The sequence below is a fragment of the Trachemys scripta genome, chromosome 3, assembly GCF_013100865.1.
Source record: "Trachemys scripta elegans isolate TJP31775 chromosome 3, CAS_Tse_1.0, whole genome shotgun sequence".
In the NCBI taxonomy this organism is placed as follows: domain Eukaryota; kingdom Metazoa; phylum Chordata; order Testudines; family Emydidae; genus Trachemys; species Trachemys scripta.
The window spans coordinates 45,852,793-45,880,172 of record NC_048300.1 but is presented as its reverse complement, the minus strand read 5'-3'; the positions used below and the strand labels follow the sequence as shown (position 1 = coordinate 45,880,172).

The 27,380-nt window shown below is 42.4% G+C and overlaps 2 protein-coding genes across 3 annotated transcripts in view; one reads left to right on the top strand and one right to left on the bottom strand.

The window, feature by feature from the left end:
- Positions 1-10,961, bottom strand: part of SPATA17 (spermatogenesis associated 17) — a 173,667-nt gene extending 162,706 nt beyond the window's left edge. Inside the window, exons 1-3 of one of the 2 annotated variants that reach the window (XM_034764602.1) lie at positions 10,773-10,961; positions 2,878-2,967; positions 856-937 (exon numbers count right to left, since the gene is read on the bottom strand). In XM_034764602.1, coding sequence (XP_034620493.1) covers positions 856-924 — 69 coding nt within the window. In that variant the 5' untranslated portion in view covers positions 925-937; positions 2,878-2,967; positions 10,773-10,961. Of the gene's footprint in view, positions 1-855; positions 938-2,877; positions 2,968-10,529; positions 10,684-10,772 lie in introns of those variants that run through there. The other variant, XM_034764601.1, reaches the window with a different exon arrangement.
- GPATCH2 (G-patch domain containing 2) overlaps positions 10,934-27,380 on the top strand; it is a 185,862-nt gene continuing 169,415 nt past the window's right edge. Inside the window, exons 1-2 of the mRNA XM_034764484.1 lie at positions 10,934-11,062; positions 24,956-25,672. Coding sequence (XP_034620375.1) covers positions 11,007-11,062; positions 24,956-25,672 — 773 coding nt within the window. The 5' untranslated portion in view covers positions 10,934-11,006. The remainder of the gene's footprint in view (positions 11,063-24,955; positions 25,673-27,380) is intronic.

Here is a 27,380-nt window from a genome sequence, read left to right as displayed (position 1 = left end):
ACTGTATATGTTTTTGAGATAAGTCCAATCCTATTTTTGTTAACTGTTTAGAACATTCACCGGGGGGTGACTATATACCACTTAAGTCCCACTAAGCACACATAGTCACTTTTCAGAAGAGAACTCAATTTAAGCATGTAGTTATCCATTCTCCACAAACAAATTGCAATAAGATAGGAAGTTCCTTGAAAACATGGCCCATAAAGATGACTCAGTCTGACTAACTAGCTGATCAACCAGTGGGGAACAAGTCAACAGTATCTGAACTATTATTATTTAGTACTCTACATTTTTTTCTTTCTGTGTATTTTTATTTCTATATTGAAAAACAACAATTTGGCTTCAATAAAATTAGTCAAGAATAAATGAAGAACAAATTAGATTGGCTGTGATCTGCTGTATGCTCCAAGGCAAAACCTCAAATATTTCAAGGTTCATGAAGTAAGAAATTTAAACCACTAAAACACAGAATAGCGATGTGTAGAGATGTTAACTTATTCAGTTTTTTTCAGAATTAAGAGTACTGCCAGGAAAACAGCACTTCCAACCAAAAGCCTGTTTCCTGCAATTAGCTCAACACAGGCAGACTTTTGCAAGTGCAGAGCTCATTGCTGGATTGAAGCCTAAATCTCCAATCCTGCAAACAGGAATGCATGTGCTCAACTTCACTACCATGAATAGTCCTATTGAAATCAATGGAGCTACTCACGGTAGTTAAGTTAAGAATATGCATATGTATATGCAGAATCGGGGCCTAAACTCTCAACTTTTGGACTAGACCCAGGGGCAAGTTAATGAACAGCTGTACATTTGGGTGATAAAATATTTAAAATAATTATAAAACCCATTTGTTACCTCCACCATTTTTCTGAAGTGTTTTCTTCCTTGATAGCCTCTCCACCATTTCTGGATATTAATCATCATTTTGTTCAGATACCTAAAACAAAATATTTTGATTACAAATGATTACATTGAAAGAATAATATAGGCAATGCTGTATGTAGTCTATACTTATTCCAAAAAGTGGGTTACAGCAAACTTACTTAAATTTAATCTTATAAAAGTTATTCATTATTAAGCATTAAAAAAAAAAACTTAAGAATGGGTGTTTGTGTGACTGGTTAAACAATTCATGGAGAATACAGTTAATACTTCTGAATAGTCCAGAACTTTTGTTGGTCAAATAGGAAAATGTTGAAAACTGAAACATTTCTAAAATTTTCAGTTTGGGAGTTGTATAAAATTTGACAATAAGGAAACATGTTTTGGCTTTGTTCATATTTCTCCAAGGGGAAAAAAAATTCCCAGCCAGTTTAGGTGCTGGCATAACAACTTTGCTTTGCTTCCTAATACATTATGAGACAGCCCCAAATCCTGCAAAGATTTATGCATATGACTGCACTGAACCTTAAGTGGGGGAATTGTCCAGCTTGCCAGGGGATGGAGAATAGTGCTTTTCTAATGGGGGTTAGGAGACGGGCTTACAAGCTTCTGTAAAAGGGGAAATAGGTCAGTATGGCGATGCTGACTGATCCCCAGGGACTGGAAGGGCTGAGGAATTGAAAAGGGGTGAGTCTGGCAAGAGAAGCCCCTTTCCCCCACACCAGACAAAGCAGCACCTACCTTCCCTCCCCTTGAGATGACAAACTATCAGGTATGGTCAGGACCTGCCGTGGGCATCATGCTAGCCACTGCTTTGTAGGGGGACTGGAAAGGAATTTTTCCCTAACCACCAGATTGGCCTCGGTGGAGTCTAGTTTTTTTCACCTTCCTCGCAGCAGGTTCAGGGAGGGCTTTGTTATGGTGAGTCAGGAAGAGAGTTAGGCTTTGATGTTGCAACTCATTATGTAAGTGTGGGGCAGATGTCCAGTGCAGATACTCCATAAGAAAGGGATACAGTGACCAGATAAATGGCTTGGCAAGGGAATTAAAAAGGATGTGGTTTGTGAAAGGAGTGGAATTGGGGAGGGGGTGTTGGGGCTCCTATGACTGATACAGCAGGCATGACTGGCATGGCACTCCTATGACTGACAACCCCCCCTTTCTTATAACCTACCTTAACCAAGGGGAGGGGGGCAGGACGCTAAGGTCCCAGCAATGGGTTGGCTGGGCGACCTGGATAGAAAAGAGGGGAACTGGCAGATGTTTCTGGGTAGATACTGCATGATCATGGAGCTACCTGCACTTTTATCTACCGGGTAGTCCCAGATAGCTAATAATAAAATTGCAGCCTGATTACAACCATATCAAGTGTCTCCTGTCCTTCTTTTGGTATTGTCGGACAATGACTAATTTAAACATGTGGGTAGTCCCATTGTTCCCAAGTATGTAACACTTTGCAGAACTAGGACCTCAGTTTTTAATTACATGATCACATGCTATTTCTCAAATAATAATAATACCTAGCAAGCCAGAGCCAGCAATAGAACCCTGGTCTCCTAAGTCAAAGGTTAGTGCTTTATCCAGTAGGCCACATCATACAATTCTTTTCACATTATCCACAAAATCTGAGGAAGAAAAGTTTGTACAAGTTTGTACTCTTGATGCACAACATGCCATTTTTTTTCAAGTCAAACTCAGATATCCCTAGAATACTGAAAGAGTGTTCTTAAAAAACGCTATTTCCATGCCATTCGTCAACTTTTGGACCTCAGCAATTTTAGCTGTACAATTTTTTAAAAAGTCACAAGGATTTTTTGCAATGGTAATGTATATATTTTTATGCTACTCAAAAACAGAATAATCGTTTTTGTTCACATTTTACAGAAACATTCACTTTCAGAGAGAGAGAACAAGCTAAGTATAATATGTGAGAATTTTGGAAAGTTCTGAGTGACTGAAAAGATGGGTTAAAATAGAAAAAAAAAATCATAATACCTGATGTATGCTCGGACCCTGCAGCCTCGAAACCAGCTCTGGATTTGTACAGCAGCATTGTGCTCTGCTTTTCTGTATTCATCTACAGCTCTGAAAACATTTTTTCAAAATAATCTCTTTGTGATTAGCATTCTCAGTAGTTTACTTTAAAATCAAAACAATAAATCAGAGGGATTTTTTTCATCTAAATTTTTTCTTAACGGGACAACTTGTGTTCTTTTTAAACCTTTCTTCCCCCCCACCTCCCCAGCTTAACATATTACCATTCTTAGGAATGATGCAAAACAAAATATCCCATGATGATTAGATAGTATAGAGATAATTAAAGCCCCAATCTTGCAAGGACAACAGTGCAACGGCTCTGCTCTATTTTAAGGATTTTATTATAAACAATATAAAACATCTTTGTTAACATTCGTGGGAGGGGAACATAAAGTAACAGAGGAGACCAGAAATCATGCAGGATGAAGAAAGAAGGCTAAAAATAATTTTACGTAAAAAAATGTAAAACATCCCAGTTGATGGGATCCAGATGGATCCTGGTTTTTTTTGTTTTTGTTTTTTTTTAAGGAAACATTAAAAAGATTTTTTTGGGTAAGCTACTGCAGCGTTAGAGGAGTTGTAATTTGTGTGCTGACACATTAATTTTATGTGCTTTTTTCTAATGCCTGAGAAACACAGTTCCCAGGTACATGTGATATTGAACAATGATGCCAATATGTTATGAACTTCTAGACTTCTTATGCTTTAAATGAAAAATGTGGATAACACTTTATTTTAATTAATTAGTGCTGAATTACAATAGAAATCCTATAGAGATACATAAAATATGACATTAACATGAATATCAGATAAATTCACTATGATCAGTATTATCACAATGAGTATTAAATGAATTAATTATGTAGAAGTAAGGGCCGGATCCATAGCCCACTAAAATCAATAGAAAGACCCATTGACTACAATAAGGTTACATCAGGCTCTAAATGTGTTACCAAAGCTGTACTGAAGCAGCATACAGTGAAAAAAAGGCTGGGAGGTCGTTGTCATCTTAATTAAAAGTAGAACAGGAGTACTTGTGGCACCTTAGAGACTAACAAATTTATTAGAGCATAAGCTTTCGTGGACTACAGCCCACTTCTTCGGATGCATATAGAATGGAACATATATTGAGGAGATATATATACACACATACAGAGAGCATAAACAGGCGGGAGTTGTCTTACCAACTCTGAGAGGCCAATTAATTAAGAGAAAAAAACTTTTGAAGTGATAATCAAGCTAGCCCAGTACAGACAGTTTGATAATAAGTGTGAGAGTACTTACAAGGGGAGATAGAGTCAATGTTTGTAATGGCTCAGCCATTCCCAGTCCTTATTCAAACCGGAGTTGATTGTGTCTAGTTTGCATATCAATTCTAGCTCAGCAGTCTCTCCTTGGAATCTGTTTTTGAAGTTTTTCTGTTGTAATATAGCCACCCGCAGGTCTGTCACTGAATGACCAGACAGGTTAAAGTGTTCTCCCACTGGTTTTTGAGTATTTTGATTCCTGATGTCAGATTTGTGTCCATTAATTCTTTTGCGTAGAGACTGTCCAGTTTGGCCAATGTACATGGCAGAGGGGCATTGCTGGCACATGATGGCATATATCACATTGGTAGATGTGCAGGTGAACGAGCCCCTGACGGTATGGCTGATGTGATTAGGTCCTATGATGATGTCACTTGAATAGATATGTGGACAGAGTTGGCATCGGGGTTTGTTACAAGGATAGGTTCCTGGGTTAGTGGTTTTGTTCAGTGATGTGTGGTTGCTGGTGAGTATTTGCTTTAGGTTGGGGGGTTGTCTGTAAGCGAGGACAGGTCTGTCTCCCAAGATCTGTGAGAGTAAAGGATCATCTTTCAGGATAGGTTGTAGATCTCTGATGATGCGCTGGAGAGGTTTTAGTTGGGGGCTGAAGGTGACAGCTAGTGGTGTTCTGTTATTTTCTTTGTTGGGCCTGTCTTGTAGGAGGTGACTTCTGGGTACTCGTCTGGCTCTGTCAATCTGTTTTTTCACTTCAGCAGGTGGGTATTGTAGTTTTAAGAATGCTTGATAGAGATCTTGTAGGTGCTTGTCTCTATCCGAGGGATTGGAGCAAATGCGGTTATATCTTAGAGCTTGGCTGTAGACAATGGATCGTGTGGTGTGTCCTGGATGGAAGCTGGAGGCATGTAGGTAAGTGTAGCGGTCAGTAGGTTTCCGGTATAGGGTGGTATTTATGTGACCATCGCTTATTAGCACAGTAGTGTCCAGGAAATGGACCGCTTGTGTGGATTGATCTAGGCTGAGGTTGATGGTGGGATGGAAATTATTGAAATCATGGTGAAATTCCTCAAGGGCTTCTTTTCCATGGGTCCAGATGATGAAGATGTCATCAATGTAGCACAAGTAGAGTAGGGGCGTTAGGGGACGAGAGCTAAGGAAGCATTGTTCTAAGTCAGCCATAAAAATGTTGGCATATTGTGGGGCCATGCGGGTACCCATAGCAGTGCCGCTGACTTGAAGGTATATATTGTCCCCAAATGTGAAATAGTTGTGGGTGAGGACAAAATCACAAAGTTCAGCCACCAGGTTAGCTGTGACATTATCAGGGATACTGTTCCTGATAGCTTGTAGTCTATCTTTGTGTGGAATATTGGTGTAGAGGGCTTCTACATCCATAGTGGCCAGGATGGTGTTTTCTGGAAGATCACCGATGGATTGTAGTTTCCTCAGGAAGTCAGTGGTGTCTCGAAGATAGCTGGGAGTGCTGGTAGCGTAGGGTCTGAGGAGAGAGTCTACATAACCAGACAAGCCTGATGTTAGGGTGCCAATGCCTGAGATGATGGGGCGTCCAGGATATCCAGGTTTATGGATCTTGGGTAGCAAATAGAATACCCCTGGTCGGGGTTCTAGGCATGTGTCTGTACAGATTTGTTCCTGTGCTTTGTCAGGGAGTTTTTTTAGCAGATGGTGTAGTTTCTTTAGGTAATCCTCAGTGGGATCAGAGGATAATGGCCTGTAGAATGTGGTGTTAGAGAGCTGTCTAGCAGCCTCCTGGTCATATTCCAATTTATTCATGATGACGACAGCACCTCCTTTGTCAGCCTTTTTGATTATGATGTCAGGGTTGTTTCTGAGGCTGTAGATGGCGTTGTGTTCTGCATGGCTGAGGTTATGTGGCAAGTGATGTTGCTTTTCCACAATTTCAGCCTTTGCACGTCGACAGAAGCAATCTATGTAGAAATCCAGTCTGTTGTTTCGACCGTCCGGAGGAGTCCACGCAGAATCCTTTTTTTGGAGTGCTGGTAGGGAGGATTCTGTGGGTTAGTATGCTGTTCAGAGGTATGTTGGAAATATTCTCTGAGTCGGAGACGTCGAAAGTAGGATTCTAGGTCACCGCAGAACTGTATCATATTCATGGGTCTGGAGGGACAAAAGGAGAGGCCCCGAGATAGGACAGACTCTTCTGCTGGGCTAAGAGTATAGCTGGAAAGATTAACAATATTGCTGGGTGGGTTAAGGGAACTACTGTTGTGGCTGCTTGTGGCAGAATTAATGGACACAAATCTGACATCAGGAATCAAAATACTCAAAAACCAGTGGGAGAACACTTTAACCTGTCTGGTCATTCAGTGACAGACCTGCGGGTGGCTATATTACAACAGAAAAACTTCAAAAACAGATTCCAAGGAGAGACTACTGAGCTAGAATTGATATGCAAACTAGACACAATCAACTCCGGTTTGAATAAGGACTGGGAATGGCTGAGCCATTACAAACATTGAATCTATCTCCCCTTGTAAGTATTCTCACACTCCTTAACTGTCTGTACTGGGCTAGCTTGATTATCACTTCAAAAGTTTTTTTCTCTTAATTAATTGGCCTCTCAGAGTTGGTAAGACAACTCCCACCTGTTTATGCTCTCTGTATGTGTGTATATATATCTCCTCAATATATGTTCCATTCTATATGCATCCGAAGAAGTGGGCTGTAGTCCACGAAAGCTTATGCTCTAATAAATTTGTTAGTCTCTAAGGTGCCACAAGTACTCCTGTTCTTCTTTTTGCGGATACAGACTAACACGGCTGCTACTCTGAAACCTGTCATTATGCAAGGCACTGCATTTAGCCGTATGGAATGGAAATCCATCAACCTCATGAAAAAACTCGTACAGATACAGACAGACATCATCTTCCTTTCCAAATGCAAGCAGATGGACATCATACCAAAAGGACTAAAGGTAAAAAATCCATTACAATCTACATATCACACAGACTATGCTGAGAGACTGTGTCACACACTCTCAAAGAAACTGCGAAACCACCTGATCAGCATCCTATACAGCAAACAGGGAAAGATTAAGAATGAGCTCTCAGAACTGGATACTCTCATAAGAAACCAACCTTCCACACAAACTTCCTCATGGATAAACTTTACAAAAACTAGACAAGCCATTTACAAGACAAACTTTGCCTCTCTACAAAGGAAAAAGGACACTAAATTATCTAAACTGCTACATGCCAAAAGCAGCCACAACAGTAGTAGGGGAAAGATAAGGATTCAGTTTTCAATTTCTGGTGGAGGCAGGTCATCCAGGAAGAGATGTTGGTGAGGCAGCTGAAGACATGAGATGAGAATAGGCAGAGAAATCGAAGGATACAGGTAGGTCTGAGAGTTGTTAATGGTAAAAGCTGTATGATAAATTAGGAAGTCTAAGTATAAGGTAGTTGTAAAGAAGAGAAGAGGGCCAAGTGCAAAGACCCTAACGGAGATTCTTAAGGAGCATTCAGACAGATAGTGCCAGAGAGAGAGACAAGGGAGAGGCTGTCTATTAGGAGAGCCATAACTGTGTCAAAGGTAAAAGACACATCAAGACCAATAAGAATGGGGAAGAAGACTTGTTACTTGGCCAGAAAAACACCATTAGTAACATTGTTAAGGGCAGTTTCAATGCTGAGGGGCAGAAACCAGCTACAAGATCATTTCTAGTTTCTGTTTAATTATATCTTTTCACAATAAAGTATCAATTAACAATTATTAAATTGCTGAACGAAACTATTTGAAATTATACTTTAATCTTTATTGAAGCATTACAATCGCATTTTTATTATTTACTATCACCTTTTTAAATTATTTTCTTATTGCTTCTCCAAACTGCCCCCAGCACATTTATTTGGGTTAGAAGAATCTCATTATTTAAAGTTTGCAATAAGGTTTTGCTCTTTGAAAGTGATCTGTTCTGTTGGTATGTAATTTATTGTACTAGTTGGTAATTTCTTCTTTACATCTTCATATCGGACAGATATTACTCTTCCACTCTTTCTTGTCACCATTGTACTAGATCTGGTTTGATGGCTCTGTATGTCACTAGAAAGTTACTGTATCTTTTGTTCTATTTTCTCTTGTAATGTTTATCTTTTGGTAGTGAAGAGCCCTTGCCAACACTAGAAAGATAACAATTGGAGCTAGGGTTTGGTTTTCACCTTTCAAACTGCACATTCGGTTTGAATGTCAAGGGTTATCTTTACTCCATTCACAAACATTTACTGTGACTTATGCTTCCAAGTAACTTTCAATAACATGAAACCAGGGCAGACACAAAATAAATGTTATTTAATGCACTTTCATTACCTACAGTATTTTGCATATACACATACAATGTATTTTGAACATGGACTACATTGAGAATAACTTCACCCAAAACTGATTTCAACTCACAATATTATGGCACTAGTCAATATAATTATTACTGACTCTTTTATTATCTGAATCTGCAAAAGTGATTTAATTGTGAAATTCTTAGAGAAAATAGGAGTGTATCGAAGCCACACAAAAGTCTTGAAGCAGCAGACCAAGGTAATTAGCATATCAATATATTTAGCAAACAAGGCAATTTACACAAGTCTGATATTGTCACCTATTAAAAATCTCAAAGAGATGGACATAATTAATTCCGTGTCCCTTTTATATTTTAAATATATGTGTCAAAAATACAAATATGGGTGACTGTTTTTGCATTTTTAATTGGCTATAGCTGTAAGAAGCACGTAAATTGTCTACTTAGGTGTGCGAGCGGTGTGTCAGAGGTTACAGCTTGAACTGCAAGTCAGGATTCTGGACTCTATTCCAGGCTTGCCACTGACACACTGTCCTTTAGCAAGTAAAGGACTGTCCTTTCCATACCTCTCTTTATCAGGAATAGGGAGGTGGTATTATCTCTGTATATGGCATTAGGGAGACCATGAGTGGAATACTGTGTCCTGTTCTGGTATCCACACTTCAGAAAACATATTGACAAATTGGAAAGGTTTCCGAAAAGAGCTACAAGAATTATTTGAGATTTGAAAAATAGGCCTTATAGTGAGAGATTCACTCTATTTAGTTTATCCAAGGAAACATTAAGAGGTAACTTGATCACAGTGTACAAGCACCTACACAGGGGAGAGAGTACAGATAGTAGACGACTTTTTAATTTAGAGGAAAAAGGCATAAGATCCAATGGTTGGAAGCTGAAACTAGACAAATTCAGACTAGAAATAAAGCACGTTTTTTAAACAATGACGCTTATTAACCATTGCACCAATTTATCTAGGGACATAATGGATTCTCCATCACAAGACCGGATATCTTTCTAAAAAATAGTGATAGCTCAAATAGAAATTATGGGCTTGAGGCTGAAATTACTGGGTGAGGTTTTATAGCCCCTGTTGTACTGGAAGTCAGAATAGATTGTCATAGTGGCCCCTATGAAATCCCTTGACAAAATAGGTAACTATTTAAGCACCAATATTTTGCTTAGCTCTGGATGAGACATTATTCTCTTCTCTACGGACCTTACCATTTAAATAGTGTGTTGTATAAAATGCTCAGGAAACTCCAGAAGTGGATGCTAATTTAGAGCTGTTAGTTATATATATTATTTTAGTGAAGGATTTGGGACACCATTTTTGTGGAATAACAACACTCTCCTTAATAAGCAGAATTACTATTGCCTTTGGTTTCTACAAGGGATTGCCCTGAGAATCATTGTCTGAGCTTATGAAACACTAAGTCACAAAAAAGTGTTCCCCCAGAAGAATGATATTTTGTTGTGCCACAATGGGATTTTTATTCACCCTAGCGTAGGGTGACCAGATGTCCCGATTTTATAGGGACAGTCCCGATTTTTGGGTCTTTTTCTTATATAGGCGCCTATTACCCCCCACCCCTGTCCTGCGACATTTTGATATAATGTTGCAGTGTGGTAATATGGCAACATTTTCACATGGCATGATAACTGTACGCTCTTTGGAACACAGACCGCCTTTTATTCTGTGCCTAGCTCCAGGGGGTCCTGATTCTAATTGGGGTTTAAGGGTGCTCGGGGAATATAACTATTAAGCACTGACAGTGATCTGAGAGTGCTAACCGGACATGGCAATGTCCCAGTGACAATGCAACACTGCACTGGTGCAATGTGGTGACCTGGGGACGTGCCATGGGGGTGATCTCGCAAGGTGCCACCATCATTTGGAGAACCTGTGTCCCATCCCAGTGCACTGGCCTGGCTCTTACCAGTGCTCCTCCCCAGAAGGGAAGTGCTGTGAGGCCAATACAGAGCCACGGGGGCGGGGGCAGCGGGCCCGTTACCTGTTCCTATGGAAATATTCCTCCCTCTGGCCTGGCAGCCTCCCTTGCAGCCTGGCCAAAGTGGCCATGTTCCCCCTGCCCTGATGGTGTACAGGCCGTCACCATGGCAACCAGACCGTACCACATGGCTGAGGGGGAGGTAATTCCTCCCTACAGGCCCCGCCGGCCGGGGTGGGGGAGAAGGTAGGACACGGTGGAGTGCTGGGGGAAGTGGTGAGCGAGACCCGGAGCTATGGGCCGTACCATCCGAGCTCCCTCCCGGCAGCGGACCGCGGGCGGGGAAGGCAGGAGGGATGGTTGGGCCCTACTTCCTGCCGGTGCTGTAGCCGCTTCCGGGCTCCTAGCATGGGGGAGTGAGGCGCGGGCAAAGAGCGATCCCGACACCCCTTCTCGCTCGCCCGGCTTCGGCCGCCTCCCCGAGTCTCTGCGAAGCGGCATCGGCTTCCCCGGGGAGCGGCCGGGGGAGGCGCCGGGTTCATGTTCCGGGTCGCTGAGCCCAACCCGACCCGAGCTCAGGCGGCGAGAAAGAGCTGGTGAGGCCGGGCTGGACGGGGGCGAAGGTGGCCGGCTGGCCGGAGGGGGGTGGCGGCGGCGGCAGCTCCGTGGTTTGGAGGCAGAAGGTTTCCCGGTGGGGCCACAGTGCGCTGAGCGAGAGCTTCCTGGGGCTGGGGGGAGATTGTGGGGTTGGGCCGCGGGGTGGATTCCCGGTCTCTGGAGTTGCTCCCTCTAGACGCCGCTATCCCGTTCCTGCCACGAGTGACTCCTCCTTGGGGCTCTTACCCACACGTCTCCAGAGCATCTGGTGCCAGGTGGCAGGTATTTTATTTAAAAACGTTGCCGCTTAGGCGTAGTTTGACTTCTATATTGGGCGGGGGTCTCCAGTCAGGAGAATGGGGCATGCATGGAGGAAGCAAATTCCGTGCCTTGCGGGGGTTTGCCGTTTGAGGGAGCAACGCCCCGCTGCCCGTCCCCAAACTACGCCCTTGCTCTGCCGTAGAGACTCATTTCTCCTCTCTTTTACCAAACGTCTCCGTTCTCCTTTCTGAACCCTCTCCCTCCCCTTTTGCCCATCGGACAGTGTGGCTGCTGGTTACTGCCAAATTGTTGATGATATCCTTATAAAGGGGATTGAAGACATGAACTATTGGCAGATTTGTCACATGAGGTCTTTCACCTTTCAGTCACCTGCTATTTTATGGGTGAACAGTGGGCTGTGTGCAAAAGGATTTGCTGCTCCCAGACCAGAAGATAAAACCCCATCACCTCAAACGTGTTGTTTATATTGTATTAGAACCTGAAGGGCCTGGTTCCTTTGTGATAGCTGCGTTGCAAATACACATTTAGACATGTTCTCTGCCCTGAACACCTTAAGTTTTATCTGAAACAAGACTCAACAAGTGGGCATTGCAAACAATAGTCAGAAAAGAAAAGCATAGCAGTCATGTGTTCCCACCGGATAGTTCTGACGTAGTAGTTCCAAATAATTTACTTTTATTGTAGGAGTGGCGTAAAAGGAATTTGACAAAGGAAGTAGAAAAGGAAAGAAAGGGAAGAGTGGTATATGTATGAGTGGGGAAGAAAGGGAAAGTGGGAGGGAAGGCTAGAGGCCATGGAGGGTTGAAAGTGTTCCATTGGCAGTAGAAGACCAGAGAGGGATAGAAAGAAGATGGGACAAATAGCCAATTGACAGACAAAATGCATAGTTCTTTGCAGTGTTGTTGTAACTATGTTGGTCTCAGGAAATTAGTGAGATGAGGTGAATGAGGTAATTTTTTTTTTTTTTTTATTGGACTAACTTCTGTTGGCAAAAGTGACAAGCTTTTGAGCAGCAAACAGCTTGAAAGCTTGTCACGTTCGCCAACGGAAGTTGGTCCAATAAAAAACTCTCCCTAAAATGAATAATGTCTACAGTCCAAACTGAGAATGCAGACTGCTGATATCACCAATATTATGAGAAGGTGTTGAAGATCCAACTACAACTGGAGCATTATAGAATTTTATACTGGGTTGTTAATGAAAACTTCATGTACTGGCCCATGGTTTTCTGCATTAAATGTTAGAAGCATCCTGGTAGAAAACATTGTGCAACCATCATGTAAACCTTTCTTTGCATTGAGTTAAGAGGAAGCTTGAGGTGTGGGAAATTTTATGTGACCACTACACCAAACGTTGATTAAGAAGTTTTAAGATTCTTGTGTTGTTAACTTTGCATTGGGTGCATAAAGTTTTTCTTTCCTTACACGCTTTTCACTTTTTTGTATCATTCAGAAAATAAGTTAGTTTCAAAACAACCAAAGACAACCTTTAATGTGCATTAGGTTCATTACAAAGACTGGAAATGAACACAAGGATGCTATAGTCCCACTGTTATAATCAGATCTGTTAGTGTAAACCAGGATTATAGGATGGGGGCCATATGTCTTGTGGCTCCTTTCCGGTCTCTTTCATGCAAACAGCATTATTATTAAAATTCTTGAGATTTTATACTACTATACCACTAAAACTGCTCAGCAGTTTTTGTTCTAAATTAATCAAGGAATTGTTGGAAAAGTTTAGTGTTGGTTTAGAATGGAGTTAAAGGTTAGAGGAAGAATAACAAGGAAGGTTCCAAGCTAGGAAAACAAATGATGGTAGAGCTTCCACCTGTAGTGGTGACCAGGTTGCACAGATATTTATTTGTGTGTGTGTGTGTATTACACACACACTGTGGTCTTGGAGGAAAAGTGTACCAAAGTAGTTTTCTTTTAATTGGACAAAAATAAGATATTGTACTCAAACTTTTGAGCCAAAGAGAGATGTTTCAAAGGCAAAACCAAGTGAAATACCTCTAATTAAAAGTTTTGTTATCTTACTGTTGTAAATAGTTTCCCAAAAATTCTGTGAAAATTATATTTGCTATTCACAGGAGTCATGAAATAATGTATATCCTGAAAGAGTTGGCACTCTGAGACAGCACAGTAACATATTTCACATCCGACGAAGTGGGTATTCACCCACGAAAGCTCATGCTCCGATACGTCTGTTAGTCTATAACAGGGGTCGGCAACGTTCGGCAGGCGGCTCGCCAGGGTAAGCACCCTGGCGGGCCGGGCCAGTTTTATTTACCTGCTGACGCGGCAGGTTCGGACGATCGCGGCCCCCACTGGCCGCGGTTTGCCGTCCCGGGCCAATGCGGGCGGTGAGAAGCCCCGGCCACCATATCGCTCGCCCGCGCCGCTTCTCGCTTACCCTGGCAAGCCGCGTGCCGAACTTTACCGACCCCTGGTCTATAAGGTGCCACAGGACTCTTTGCTGCTTTTACATATTTCACACTGATGACTAATAGATTGTATGCCCTCTATTTTACTTTTATGAGTGATAACATACTACAGTCCCTTTCTTTTAAAGAGGCAGGTTATAATTGTTACTAACTACTACTGAATGATCAAGCCATAATGCTAACCTTGATTGTAAGTGCAGGGTTTTATGGAAGTTGGCTATACTGGCCCAAAGAGATTGCCCAGAACAGTTTGGTATAGAGAGAAGAATCCAAAATCTAGTTATCTTTTTGAATTATAGTTTGCCAGCTCTGGAGGTCTGCTAAATATACTTTGGACTACACCTCAAAACTATTCACCCTTCATTCCTGTGTACGTAGGTTATCCAGGAAGCTGTGCTTCAATGGAAATCTATTTTAGTAAAATTTGTAATATTAAGGAACCAAAGAAAATTAATTTCTCATGATATAGTACTTGACCTTCTGCGGAAGCCATACCTTTAAGCTTCTTGAAACATTAGAGTTCTAAAAAAGATAGTAATATGGAGAATTCAAGATAATTCCATCATACCTCCTTAGTCTGTTTCAGCAATGTGTTTTGCTTACTGTGGATGGCAGAGTCTATATCTTAGTTGAGTGTTTCTCAGATATCTTATCAGTACACACCACCATTTAGGGAAAGCTTGTGTTTTGGACACTGTTTGGCTCTTTGATTATTCTGATAATGATTTTGTCATTCCAGCATATAAACATTGTCTAATGGTTGAAGTAGTTCTTACCTGGACAATTAATGAGGTCTTTGTATCAAGTTTTTGTTGCTGCACTTTATTTCACTCCATTTACGTCCATATCTTAAAAACAGCAATGGTAGTTCTCATTTTCTTTAACAAGTAGTGTCAAACATGATATTTCATGTAAAAGGCCTTGATTTTTTTTTTAAAAAGTGTAATGGTAGTTTTAATAGTATTGGACATGGAAGTATTTTGATGTTGAAGTGATGTACATATATTGTAGCTGCTTTTATTTATCTTGGAAAGAGTATGGTTTGTTTCTGATAGTGAATAGAGAGGAAAGGGGTCAACATTTAGTAAACTCCATTAAAATTGTTTTAGATAAATGTGTGGGTCACTGGAGGCAAACTACACTATTAGTGCAGCAATATCATCTGTAAGAGAAGATATGGTTTTTGTCACTGGCTGTGGACAGTTGCCTTAACCGTGTTTTTACAGTCTAATGTTAGGCATACTGAACTATGGGTTATATATTAAAAATATTTTGGGGAAGGTCCAGCTTGTGTTATGCTGTATATTCCATATTATTAACATTCCTGAACTTTATCTTTTCTGACTGAATGCACTCTGTATTTGCTGTTGACAGTTGTAATTAATTGTTAATTTTTCAACCTGTTCCAGAAACACACATTTCTAAATGTCTCTTTTGGGCCAGCCTTTGGATAATACTTCAGTAAAAAGAATTCATTCCCACCTGCAAAGTATAAGATTGACTGTCAGGAGTCCACAAAATAAAAAGCCAAAAAAGGGATATGCTGATAAGTATTAACTTGCTGGAAAAACACTGCAGAATGTTAAACGTGGTTTCTCACTATAAATAAATAGAAGCAGTTAGACTAAACTTTCTAGTTTCTACTCCCATTCCTTAATTCATACAAAAGAGAAAAGAGACAACTGTTAAAATAAATCAAATGTACTTTCTTGGGTTTTCAAGAGTGGCAAAATCTTTAAGTGAGCTCTGTGTACACTACAGTAAAAAACAGGCTGGGAAATTCAATTATAACTTGGTTTGTATTCTAAACATGCAGCATAGACTTTGATTTGACAAGAACAAGTAATCATGTAATACTAAGTGAACATGCTGAAAGGTCTGTAGTATGAGTTGATCTGGTCTACACATGCCAAACCAAACGCATTTGGTATTGTAAGGCAGGTAGGTTAAGGCCATGTTGTAATTGTTGTGTAGACGAGGCTGGGTGAATTTTCTTCTGTTCAGTCAGAGGTGTATTAGGATCAATTAAAAGATTTATATACGGGGAAAAGAGTACTTGTCAGTTAATTGCTGACTACTGAGTACTTGTCATGTGCAGGAGCACATGAGACTCATAAAACTTGATTTACAATGGGAATTGAGAACCTTATTGCCCGATGCTTTTCGAAAATTTCTCATTGACTTCCTAAGCATGTTCCCTTCAGATGAGTTTTCTGCTATGAATGGGCACAGTCCATTACAAATCATACTTCTATCAATAGGTATAGAGAAATATGATAACTTAAAGTATGTAGCAGGTAGGGGTTCCTATTTGAAACTTCAGACAATGATATTAGAAGTCTAATTAGCATTCACTAGGACTGTGAGAGCTTGTCTACCCAGGGAGATTGACCAGCAAAACTATAGAGATATAATTATACTTCTGTACCTGTGCCATTATACCCAGTGGTGAGCTGGAGCTGGTTCGCACCTGTTCGCACCAACCGGTCGTTAAAGGGATGGGCAAACTGCGACCCTCGGGACCGTCCTGTCCGGCCCGCCTGAGCTCCCGGCTGGGGAGGCTCCCCTGACCTCTCCTCCACCTTCCCCCCTTTCGCAGAGCCTGGTGCCAGCGCTCTGGACTGCTCCTTGGCAGCCCTGCAGCTCCTGCCGCTTTGGGGATGGGGCTGCAAGCTCCAGTAGGTCGCGCGGCATCCATACACTCTACCCTGAGCAGCATGGTAAGGGGGCTGTGCCGGGGCTGGGAGGAGAGGTTGGATAAGGGGCAGGGAGCAGTTGGAGGGACAGAGGTTCTGGGGGGGGGATCAAGGGACGAGGAACGGGGGGGTTCGGTAGACGTGGGAGTTCTGGGGGTCTGTCAGGGTGGTAGTGGATGGGGTCGGGGCAATCAGGGGACAGGAAGCGGGGCAAGTTGGGTAGGGCGTGGGGCTCTGGGGGGCAGTTAGGGTGGGGGGATCTCGGGCTTGTATTCACCGGGTGGCACTTAATAACTGGTTCCCTACTGGGTCAGCAGCAGCACTTCGGCGGCGGGTCATTCACTCACTCCGGGTCTTCAGCGGGACTGAAAGACCCGCCGCCGAAAACCTGGAGTGAGTGAAGTGCCGCCGAAGACACAGTAGGGAACTGGTTATTAACATTCTGGCAGCTCATCACTGGTTATACCTCCCCATGTGGACACTCTATTTTGGAATAAACTAGTGTGTCCACATGGGGAATTATACCAGCATAGCTATAGTGGTGTGATTTTACTCCTATTACTGCCAGTCAGTTTCCCCATTTAGAAAAGCCATAAGTAAGGGAAGGCCAAATCCTCAGAGGTGTGGTGGAACAGAGTGAGATACTAAGGTTATGTCTGCACTGGCAGAGTTACAGCGCCAGGAGTTACAGCGCTGCTCAGAGAGCGCTGAAGGGAAACTGCTGTTAAATGTTCACACTGGCAGCTGCCTGTGCAATAGCGTGTTCATACTTGTGGCACTTGCAATGGTATTCAGAGTGGTGCACGCTGGGCAGCTATACCACAGAGCATCTCTTCCTCTTCTGCTGCTAAGAGTTGTGAGAAAACAGAGGTGGTCGCGAGGCATCCTGGGTCCTGTCCCAATGCCCTGTGATGCATTGCTTCATATCCCTGCAATCCCCGTGCTTCCATCCGCATTTAGTGCCAAGTTTCAATGGTTTGTGTACTGCGTGCTCTGCCTCTTCAGTCTGCAGGAACGGATCCCGCACTGTTGACCAGTATGCTGCTTGCTCTGACCAACACGTCATGAGTGGCTGTGAAGTTATTCCTTAAACTACGAAGGCAAAAGCAGTTTGACATTCATCTCGCTACCTGTACTAGCTATGACACGAGATTGCTTGTGGCATTCACAGAGGTGATGACCAGAGTGGAACACTGCTTTTGGGTTCGGGAAACAGGCACTGAGTGGTGGGATCACATCATCATGCACGTCTGGGATGAGAGCAGAGGCTGCAAAACTTTCGGATGAGGAGAGCCACATTCATGGGACTGTGTGATGAGCTCACCCCAGCCGTGCAATGCAAGGACACGAGAATGAGAGCTGCCCTGCTATTGGAGAAGCACCTGGCAATTGCACTGTGGAAGCCGATTGGTCACTAACCAAGTCGACGGTTGGACTCGTGTTGATGGAAGCGTGCAGGGCCATTAATCGCATCCTTCTCCAAAAGACCGTGACTCTGGGCAATGTGCGTCACATTGTGAATGGCTTTGCACAAATGGGCTTCCCTAACTGAGGAGGGGTGATAGATAGCATCCATATTCCAATTCTGGCACAAGACCATCTAGCCATAGAGTACAATCATCGGAAGGGGTATTTCTCTATGGTTCTCCAGGTGCTTGTGGATCATCATGGGCATTTCATGGACATTAACGCAGACTGGTCCAGAAAGGTGCATGACACATGCATCTTTTGGAACATTGGCCTGTTCAGGAAGCTGCAAGCAGAGACTTTCTTCCCGGACCAGAAGATCACTGTAGGGGAAGTCGAAATGCCCATTGTGGTCCTGGGAGACCCTGCCTACCCTTTAATGCTATGACTTATGAAGCCATACACGAGGAACCTTGACAGCAGCAAGGAGCGGTTCAACAACAAGCTGAGCAAGTGCAGAGTGACTGTTGAGTGTGCTTTTGGCCATTTAAAGGCCCGCTGGCGCTGACTATATGGGAGGCTGGACCTGCCAATGACAATATTCCTATGTTTATAGCCACGTGCTGTACACTCCATAATATTTGTGAAGGGAAGGGTGAAAGTTTCATTCAGGGCTGGACCACTGAGGCTCAGCACCTGGAGGCTGAATTTGAACAGCCAAAGACCAGGGCTATTAGAGGGGCACAGCACACAGCGTGGGGCCATAAGAATCAGGGATGCCTTGAGGCAGCAATTTGAAGCTGAAAGCCACTAATATTTATTGCTATGCTTGGGAGTGCAGCGCTTATAATGCTAGGAGGTGATTGTGATTGGTGCAGACTGTGAAGGTTTAAGAAAATTGCTTGTTGTTTTGCTGGGCTCTGTTTGCTTTCAGTTGATGGAATAAAGATTACTTTCAAACCAAAACAATTATTTTATTAAAAAACAACAACTGGACGAGACAAAAAAAAATCAGCGCTGGGGATGGGGGAAGGAAGAGTCCCAGGAGGAGGTGGGGTCTCGGGACGGTTAAAGATTTGTGAATCTCCAGGGTTCATATCCAACTTTGTCCTTTGGAGTACAGTGCAGCAGGTACTGTACTTCAGCAGAGCCAAACTACAGAGGGACAGGTGTTGAGTGCAATGGGTACAGGGAGTCCGCAGGGCTGGACTGTGACAGGGCAAGATTGGAGTGCAGCGGGTACAGACTAGAGGCAGAAGGTTGATAAGAGTGTGTTGGCGGTGTCTGGGGATGCATGGTAAAGAGTTTTGCAACAGCGGCTGTAGGGGAGGGTGGGCGTGAGCGTGAAGCTGCTCAATTTGAAGTGCTAGTAGCACCTGGAGCATGACCGCTTGGCAATCCATAACATTTAAGAGCCGCTCCGTGGCTTCATTCTGGTGCGTCACGTTCTCCTTTCGGTCTCTCTTCTCGCTGTCCCACCACTCCTTCGATTTTTGGTTTTCAGCCGTGGAGTGCATCATGACATCACACAGGAAGTCCCTTTAGTTCTTCGTGGCCGCTTTCTAATTCTGCGCAGCCGTTCAGCCGGCGATAACAAAGAGGGAGGCTGGGCTCCCAAGGTCATCTCTGTGAAGCCAAAATGCAACATTTTACCAAAGCAGTATTGTTTGCAACAAAGAGAACACTGATTCAGTGATTTAAAACACAACCACTATTCACATACCTGTCACTAACTGGCTGAGGGAGTCAATCAACAGCCTGTTCCGCCGCTCAGACTAAGTATGTGGTGGTGGTGGTGGTGGTGGTATGTGCATCATACAGAGATAAGCATGCTTTCTGCAACCCTCCTGCCCCCAACAACTCACCTCAGCGATTTCCAAAATCAAATCCGCTTACCAGGTTCCTCTTGTCCTGTTTGTGCTTCGCCAAGATTCAACAGCTGTGACTGGCTAGCCTCCTCTGAGGTAGAAAAGAGCTCCTGGCTGCATGCGTCTCTGACCTCCTCCAAGTCATCCTCTGCCTCTTGGTCCCCCTCCACATCCTCGTTCAAGATTTCCTTCTCCTGGCTCGGTCCACTCTCGACTAGCACATGAGCCGCCGAAGTATTCACAGTGGCCTTCGCAGTGGAGGTGGGGTCGCCACCGAGTATTGCGTCCAGCTCTGTGTAGAACTGGCAGTACGTGGGTGCAGCACCAGAGCAGCGGTTTGCCTCCTGCGCTTTGTGGTAGGCGTTCTGCAGCTCCTTCACTTTGACCCTGCACTGCAGTGTGTCCCATTCATGGCCCCTTTCAGTCATGCATCGTGAAATCTGTCCATAGGTATCATAACTCCTATGGCTTGAGCGCAGCTGGGACTGGACAGCCTCCTCTCCCCAAGTGCTGATGAGATCCAGCAGCTCAGCATTGCTCCAAGCGAGGGATCGCCTGATGCGTGGAGCAGACATGGCCACATGGAAAGATGTGCTGAGACCACTGCACGCGTCACCGAGCAAACAGGAAGGGCACTTTCAAAATTCCAAAGGAATTTATGGAGTGGGGATGACGGTTAGTCACTTGAGGGCAGGGCAGTAGAGTTCAAACCAATGACCAGAGAGGCAAAACACACATTGTGGGTACATCTCCCAGAGGCCAATCACAGCGCTGTAATCGACCAGGGTGTCTACACTGGCACTCTCGTTGGGGTGTGTGTGTTTTTTTTTTTTTTTTTTTTACAGCGCTGCAACTGCGCAGTTTCTGCGTGCTAAATGACTTGGCAGTGTGTACACCTCGGGAGTTACAACGCAGAAAGCAGCTTTACTGCACAGAAACTTGCCAGTGTAGACAGGGCCTAACACTTTGGTCTAGGCCAGGGAATAAAAGCTCTGTAAATAGACTGTATTCTAATCAAGTGTTATTCAACAAGGAACAAAGGTTGCACTGAAGTGCGTTATGTTCTTGATAAGCAGTCTTTTGCCAACCTACGTATTTTGAATTTTATCAAATGTTGAATACAGTGAGTATTATGCCAAAGATGGGACAGTGATAATTTTTTTTTCTAAGTGCTGAACTTGATTTATAACTGCCTACGTGCTGACAAGAAATTAAAAAAAAAAAAAAGCACTGTTGTACCCTGAGGCTCCCCTCATGCCAAGTTAAAACAATTTGAAAACCCCCTTAATATCTGTGAAGATGCAGCTCAACACCTTTTTTTTATTTTGTGATCCTGAAAAGATATGAAGTTATCTTCACAGGTGTTAAGGGGGCTGTCCTGTCACATTAAGCTAACTTGACTGAAAACTTAAAAACCCAACCTACCCTGACAAACAACCAAACCATTTCTTCCCATGTAGGTAAGGCCAAATGTGCTCGTATGCTAAGGCCTTCTCTACACTGGGTTTTCTCTGTGTTTTTTTTTTTTTTTTTTTTTTTTTCTTAAATAGTCACTGATATACCCGTATTGGTGCAAACTGTGACTTGCATTTCTTTGAAACTGGTGGAAGCTGCTGTGGTGCAAGTCATGGTTTGCATTACTACAGCCATAGTGTTGGCTAAAATGTGTAGTGTAGAGAAGTCACGAGAAAGGGAGAGAAGGAGAAGATGGCAGAAATAGAGAAACTTATCAAATCTAAAAATGTAAAAATGGACCTATTCCAAGATTTTCCTGTATAACTAGGCTGTCAGCCATTCTGTAGATTTGATTGGATACCAGTTACTTTCATCTGTCTGAATTTTTTGATAAACAATGCTTTATTTGCACGACTACCTCTTTCGCTGATATCTCCTGTAGTTATTTCTCAAAAGCAAGGAAAATGATTTCTTGTGAGAGCCAGAAGGACTAAGGAGAAGGAACCTGTTTTGTGTTTCTTGCTCAAAGGTGAGTGCCAGAAAGGTGCACATTCCTGGAAGGTGCTGCGAAGGTGTTGCTTGTAATTAGCAAGAGGCACGGGAAATGCCTGATTATGTCAAGGAGTGACAGGAATAAGAGTTCAGTCATTATAGCAGGCATAGAAAAAGAGTTGAAAATAAACATACGTACAGTTTGGCATCATGTATTTATCAAAATTGAGATAGTAGACTGTACTACTCTGTCTTTATGATTATGGTGATGTGTCTTACAGCTGGCACAAATTATTTTCTTCAATTACTTCTGAAATTACTAAAAATAACAGCACAGTTCAAGAGATGTCTCCTTGTAGGTAAAACATTTAATGGTGAATTTGAATTTTTTCATAACTAAATTAGAATTCACCTAGTATTCTTGGTCCATAGAACTCAAGAAATTTAAGAAGGTGGTAGTATTCCCATTTTATATAGGGAAACTGAGAGACAATGAGTTAAGTGAGTTGTCCAGGATTATACAACAAGTCACAGGCAGAGCAGGAAAGAGAACTCAGGTATCCTGTCTCATGTTGGTGTGTAACCATTGGACCATCCTGCTTAGCACCTTTAGGCCTGGGGTCAGTGATGGGTGAGTGAGTAGGGAAAACTTGTGTGCTGTATGACTAAAGTCTGTCTCCATTTGCAACCTGCTGATGTTGGTAGAAAATGGCTGACTCATGTCTCCTTTTGTCCTGTTCTAAAACTATATGAACAGCTTTCTTCTGGACACTCACCTACACAATTTATTGATCAATGTTCTTCCACTATATGTCACCAGGCATAACACAGTAGTGAGCACTAGAAGAAAGGAGGCTAATTACTTTGGTGTCAGTCTGATCAATTTGTTTTGATTCCTTCACCTGGGTGTTCTGCAGTAAAACTTATTGTTTTGGCTTTAGGGTTTTTGTTTGTTTGTTTGTTTGTTTTTTACTCAAGTACACACATGTGTGAGCCTATTGAAGTATACTTGCTGATAAATATAGTTATGTCTACATTGCAGTTAGATACCCGTGGCTGGCCTGTGCCAGCTGACTCAGGCTCCCAGGCTGCGGAACCCTGTGTAGACTTTTGGGCTTGGGCTGGAGCCCAGGCTTTAAGACCCTGTGAGGTGGGAGGGTCCCAGAGCTCGGTCTGAGCCCAGAAGTCTACACTGCAATGAAACAGCCCTGTAGCCTGAGCAAGCCCCGCGAGTCTGAAGCAGTTGTCACGGGCCAGACATGGTTTTTTAATGCTAGTGAAATGATGTGAGCTGTGGTGCAGAGTAAAATTCTTTCCTCATATCTGCATGATGCCTCTTAGTCAGATAGTCTGTTTTCTCCTAAAGTTGTGCTATTCCTACTGATGTGAGTGTGTAGATCAGAAAGGACAACTTTGCCTTTAATCTTCTAGAATTTCATTTAGGGGGAAGGTTCTCTCAACTTACTGTCACTTTAGTGAATCAATATTTTTAAAGATCAAATAGATATCAGTCTTTTGGGAAGACAATTAGTCACTATTAATCTTGCATAATCAAAAAATTAGTGTTTCAGATTTATCTTGGCATTTAGGTAGCATCAAGAGACAATTATCTTGTGACAACATTGTGATGTTCTCCTGGTATTATCTGAACCAGTGATCTGCTAGGTCACTCCAATCCTTGACTCTGGGAGCCAGCCCTACCCTGCTTCGCTGTGAGAACCTTCACTCCTGGGCTGTTCATGCTCAACTTCTAGCATGTAAGCTTCTCCCAGAATGTGAGTGAGCACTTTCGGCTAGCCACTGCTTTGATAGTGCAACTGAATGACACTAGCCAATATCTCCGGTCCCAGACACAACCTTAGGAACCTCCAACTTGCAGTGTCCAGTTATGCCCACTGGACGTTGCAAGTTTATATGAGTTTGTCAGTTTAACAAAGAAATTGATCTGTACCAGGCTTGTTATCCCAAGGGGAGTCTTTGACACGCTTCAAACCAAACACACTGCTTCAGGTAGAATAAACAAACAGATTTATTAACTATAAAAGATAGATTTTAAGTGATTATAAGTCAAAGCACAACAAGTGAGATTTGGTCAAATGAAATAAAAGCAAAACATATTCTAAGCTGAACTTAACACTTTCAGTGCCCTTACAAACATTTTCACCACAGGCTGGCTGGTTGCCCTTCAGCCAGGCTCTTCCCTTTGATCAGCGCTTCAGTCACTTGGTGGTGGTGTCTGTAGATGGAGGTGGAAGATGAGAGCGAGCATGGCAAAGTCTCTCCCCTTTATCATGTCCTTTCTTCCCTCTTGGCTTTGCCTCTGGCACCCTTCCCCCCTCCCTTCAGGGTCAAGTGAGCATTACTTCATCCTAGTCCCAAACTGACCAAGGGAAGGGGGGTGACTCACTCCAGAGTCCAACAGGTCCTTTGTTGCTGCCTAGGCCAGTGTCCTTGTTTCTGTGAGGTTGGGCTGGGTTTGTCCCATTCATGCCCTGATGAGGTGTAAACTGCCCCTCTGTTCCTGCAGAGTTTTGCCTGGGCTTGTTTTAAACCACGAGGACACATTTTCAGCCTCATAACTATATACATGAAATTACAACCTCTAACGTTACTATAACATTACTACAATAACAATGCTCAGTGCATCATGAGCCTTCCGAAGACACCCGACATGACAAACTTTGCATTGGATACCACACAATCGTATTATAAGGATGAACATGGGAGTGCAGGGTGTTCCCCTGAGATACAGAGTGTCCCAAACATTTTATTCTAATGACAACTTTTAAAGTTGTACCTAATAATATACTATAAAAGAGAAAAAAAATGTATATTCAATTTCCTACTTTGTAGATCATTTAAAATGTGCTCACTTGCTTCTAGTTGTATATTGACAGGTTTTGCCAGTCTTCACAGCTGACAGATTAACCCCCTGAAAACTATGATGTTGAGATGAAATATCCGTAAATAAAAGCAATATTAGGAGGACTGCCAAAAATTGAAGGGGCTGTTGTTGTTAAGATGGAAGTTAGGAGAGAGAGTGACATTATAAAGGGAAAGTCTCCTCATAAGTGTGTTGTAGTTCTACAGAAAGTTGTCTTCTAAATCAGCCAATACTACAACGGCATTAAAAGTGCTGATCATAAGACGGTCTTTGACACTATAATGATATTGGTATATGAAAACATACTGCTGAAGTTGATGCACATTGTAATCGGTTTTGTTTTTGTTTTTTCTCTGCATATGTAGGCATTTCAGTAGGACTATGGAGGAACTAGTTCATGATCTGGTCTCAGCACTGGAAGAAAGTTCAGAGCAAGCCAGAGGAGGTTTTGCTGATACTGGAGATCACTCTCGCAGCGTGTCTTGTCTTCTAAAACGCCAGGCAAGGAAGAGGAGAGGACGAAAAAGACGTTCATTTACCACTCATCATCCTTGGGAGACTAGTCACTGTTTAAGTGAAGGTTCTGATTCCAGTCTAGAAGAACCAAGCAAGGACTATAGAGAGAATCATACTACTAATAAGAAAGACCACAGTGACTCTGATGATCAGCTGTTGGTTGCTAAACGCAGGCCTTCTTCAAATTTAAATAACATTAGAGGCAAAAGACCTCTGTGGCATGAGTCTGATTTGGCTCTTGACAATTTAGGAAACAGGACCCTGCGTAGGAGGAGAAAAGTGAAACGCATGGCAATAGATCCACCATCAGAAGTCACGAATACATTAACATTGACCCAACAACAGGATAACAGCAGAGATCAAGAAATGGATAATGATAATAGATCTTACCAACATCAAGAATTTGCCAAAAGCAAAGTGAAAAAAAGAAAACTAGCTACAACTAGGCAAGGACCAGAAATCTTGGATGAAGGAGTGGTTATAGAGAGTGAAGAAGCGAACCAGGCAAATAAGGACAAAATGGAGTATGAGGAGCAAAAGGGTTCAGATGAGAACATGAGTGACAGGTGATTGATTGATTGTTTTTTCTTTTTCTATCGACTGAAACAAAATTCTTATATTGCTACTGTAGTGGTGTAGGTATTGACACGTCTTGTTTTCTTTATTCCAAAATTAAAATGCAGTCAATAGTAGTATGTTTTAAGCAGTTAATGTTAGGGGTCTTTCCTGATCCAGAAATACTAGAATACTGCTACTTCAAACATGTTGTATAATGTTAAATTATAGCAATTCATTCAGAGGAAATCTGATGGGTGGCAGAGAAAGTTCAAAGGAAACAATTACTTGAAGAAAATTTATACTAATTGTTTCAATATTAAGACCAAGAAAACAGGGATTTAAAAATGACTTAAATGTTACATTATTGTATTATGCATGGTATTTGAACTAGCACTTAATCACACACAAGGTAATTAAATAGCTTAGATTTTCCAACTTCTAGGCGCTGGTGCTTTGGTTGTTGCTGGTATTCATCAAAAGATTATCAGTACAGTATATGGATTCACCCGCTAGACAGTCTGTGTGTCATGGGCATAAAAAGTCTATAGGTTGCCAAGAATGCACATCACTTACAAAATGCAAAAACCAATTTATAGTTCAGAAACACCTGAGCTTGCCACTGGAAAATGGGATAATGATGACCTTTTGGCAGTATGCCTCATCAATCTATTCCAGGCAGCAGGTATACCACAATAGTAATTGTTTCCAAAGTACTATTTTGACAACACAGTAAGGTGTCATTTTCCACCAAGTGATGTTACCTGCAGGGTCTGATGATCCTGATCATGTTTATCCAGTGTGTTTGGTTCTGAATGCAGAACTGTGAGCAGGGCAACTCCTATTTAAGACATACATTCTGGCAATCTAGAGGCTAGACAGCAACAGTGTTCCTCATTTGTTGTAGGAGTCTTATCTATAAACTGCATTGACTCTTTTGCTTGTTGGCCATAGTTTAGGTGTGCTGTAGCGATGGCATGCATAGGTTCTTGGCTAGGGCAAGAAGAGAGGTCACTTATTTAGTAGCATAACAGTATTGGTAAGTTACTGATTCCAATTATTCAGAAAACAATAAGGGGGATAGTATTTATAGAAGTTGCTTTTTATACTCTTTCCATCTGTTTTCTGAGAACTGTAGACAGTTTTTAAATCACAACAGGAATCCTGAGTCACCTTGCCACTGAAAAGAAACTGAATTTCATAGAAAGAACAGGAGTACTTGTGGCACCTTAGAGACTAACAAATTTATTAGAGCATAAGCTTTCGTGGACTACAGCCCACTTCTTCGGATGCATATAGAATGGAACATATAATGAGGAGATATATATACACACATACAGAGAGCATAAACAGGTGGGAGTTGTCTTACCAACTCTGAGAGGCCAATTAATTAAGAGAAAAAAAACTTTTGAAGTGATAATCAAGCTAGCCGAGTACAGACAGTGTGATAAGAAGTGTGAGAGTACTTACAAGGGGAGATAGTCAACGTTTGTAATGGCTCAGCCATTCCCAGTCCTTATTCAAACCGGAGTTGATTGTGTCTAGTTTGCATATCAATTCTAGCTCTGCAGTCACTCTTTGGAGTCTGTTTTTGAAGTTTTTCTGTTGTAATATAGCCACCCGCAGGTCTGTCACTGAATGACCAGACAGGTTAAAGTGTTCTCCCACTGGTTTTTGAGTATTTTGATTCCTGATGTCAGATTTGTGTCCATTAATTCT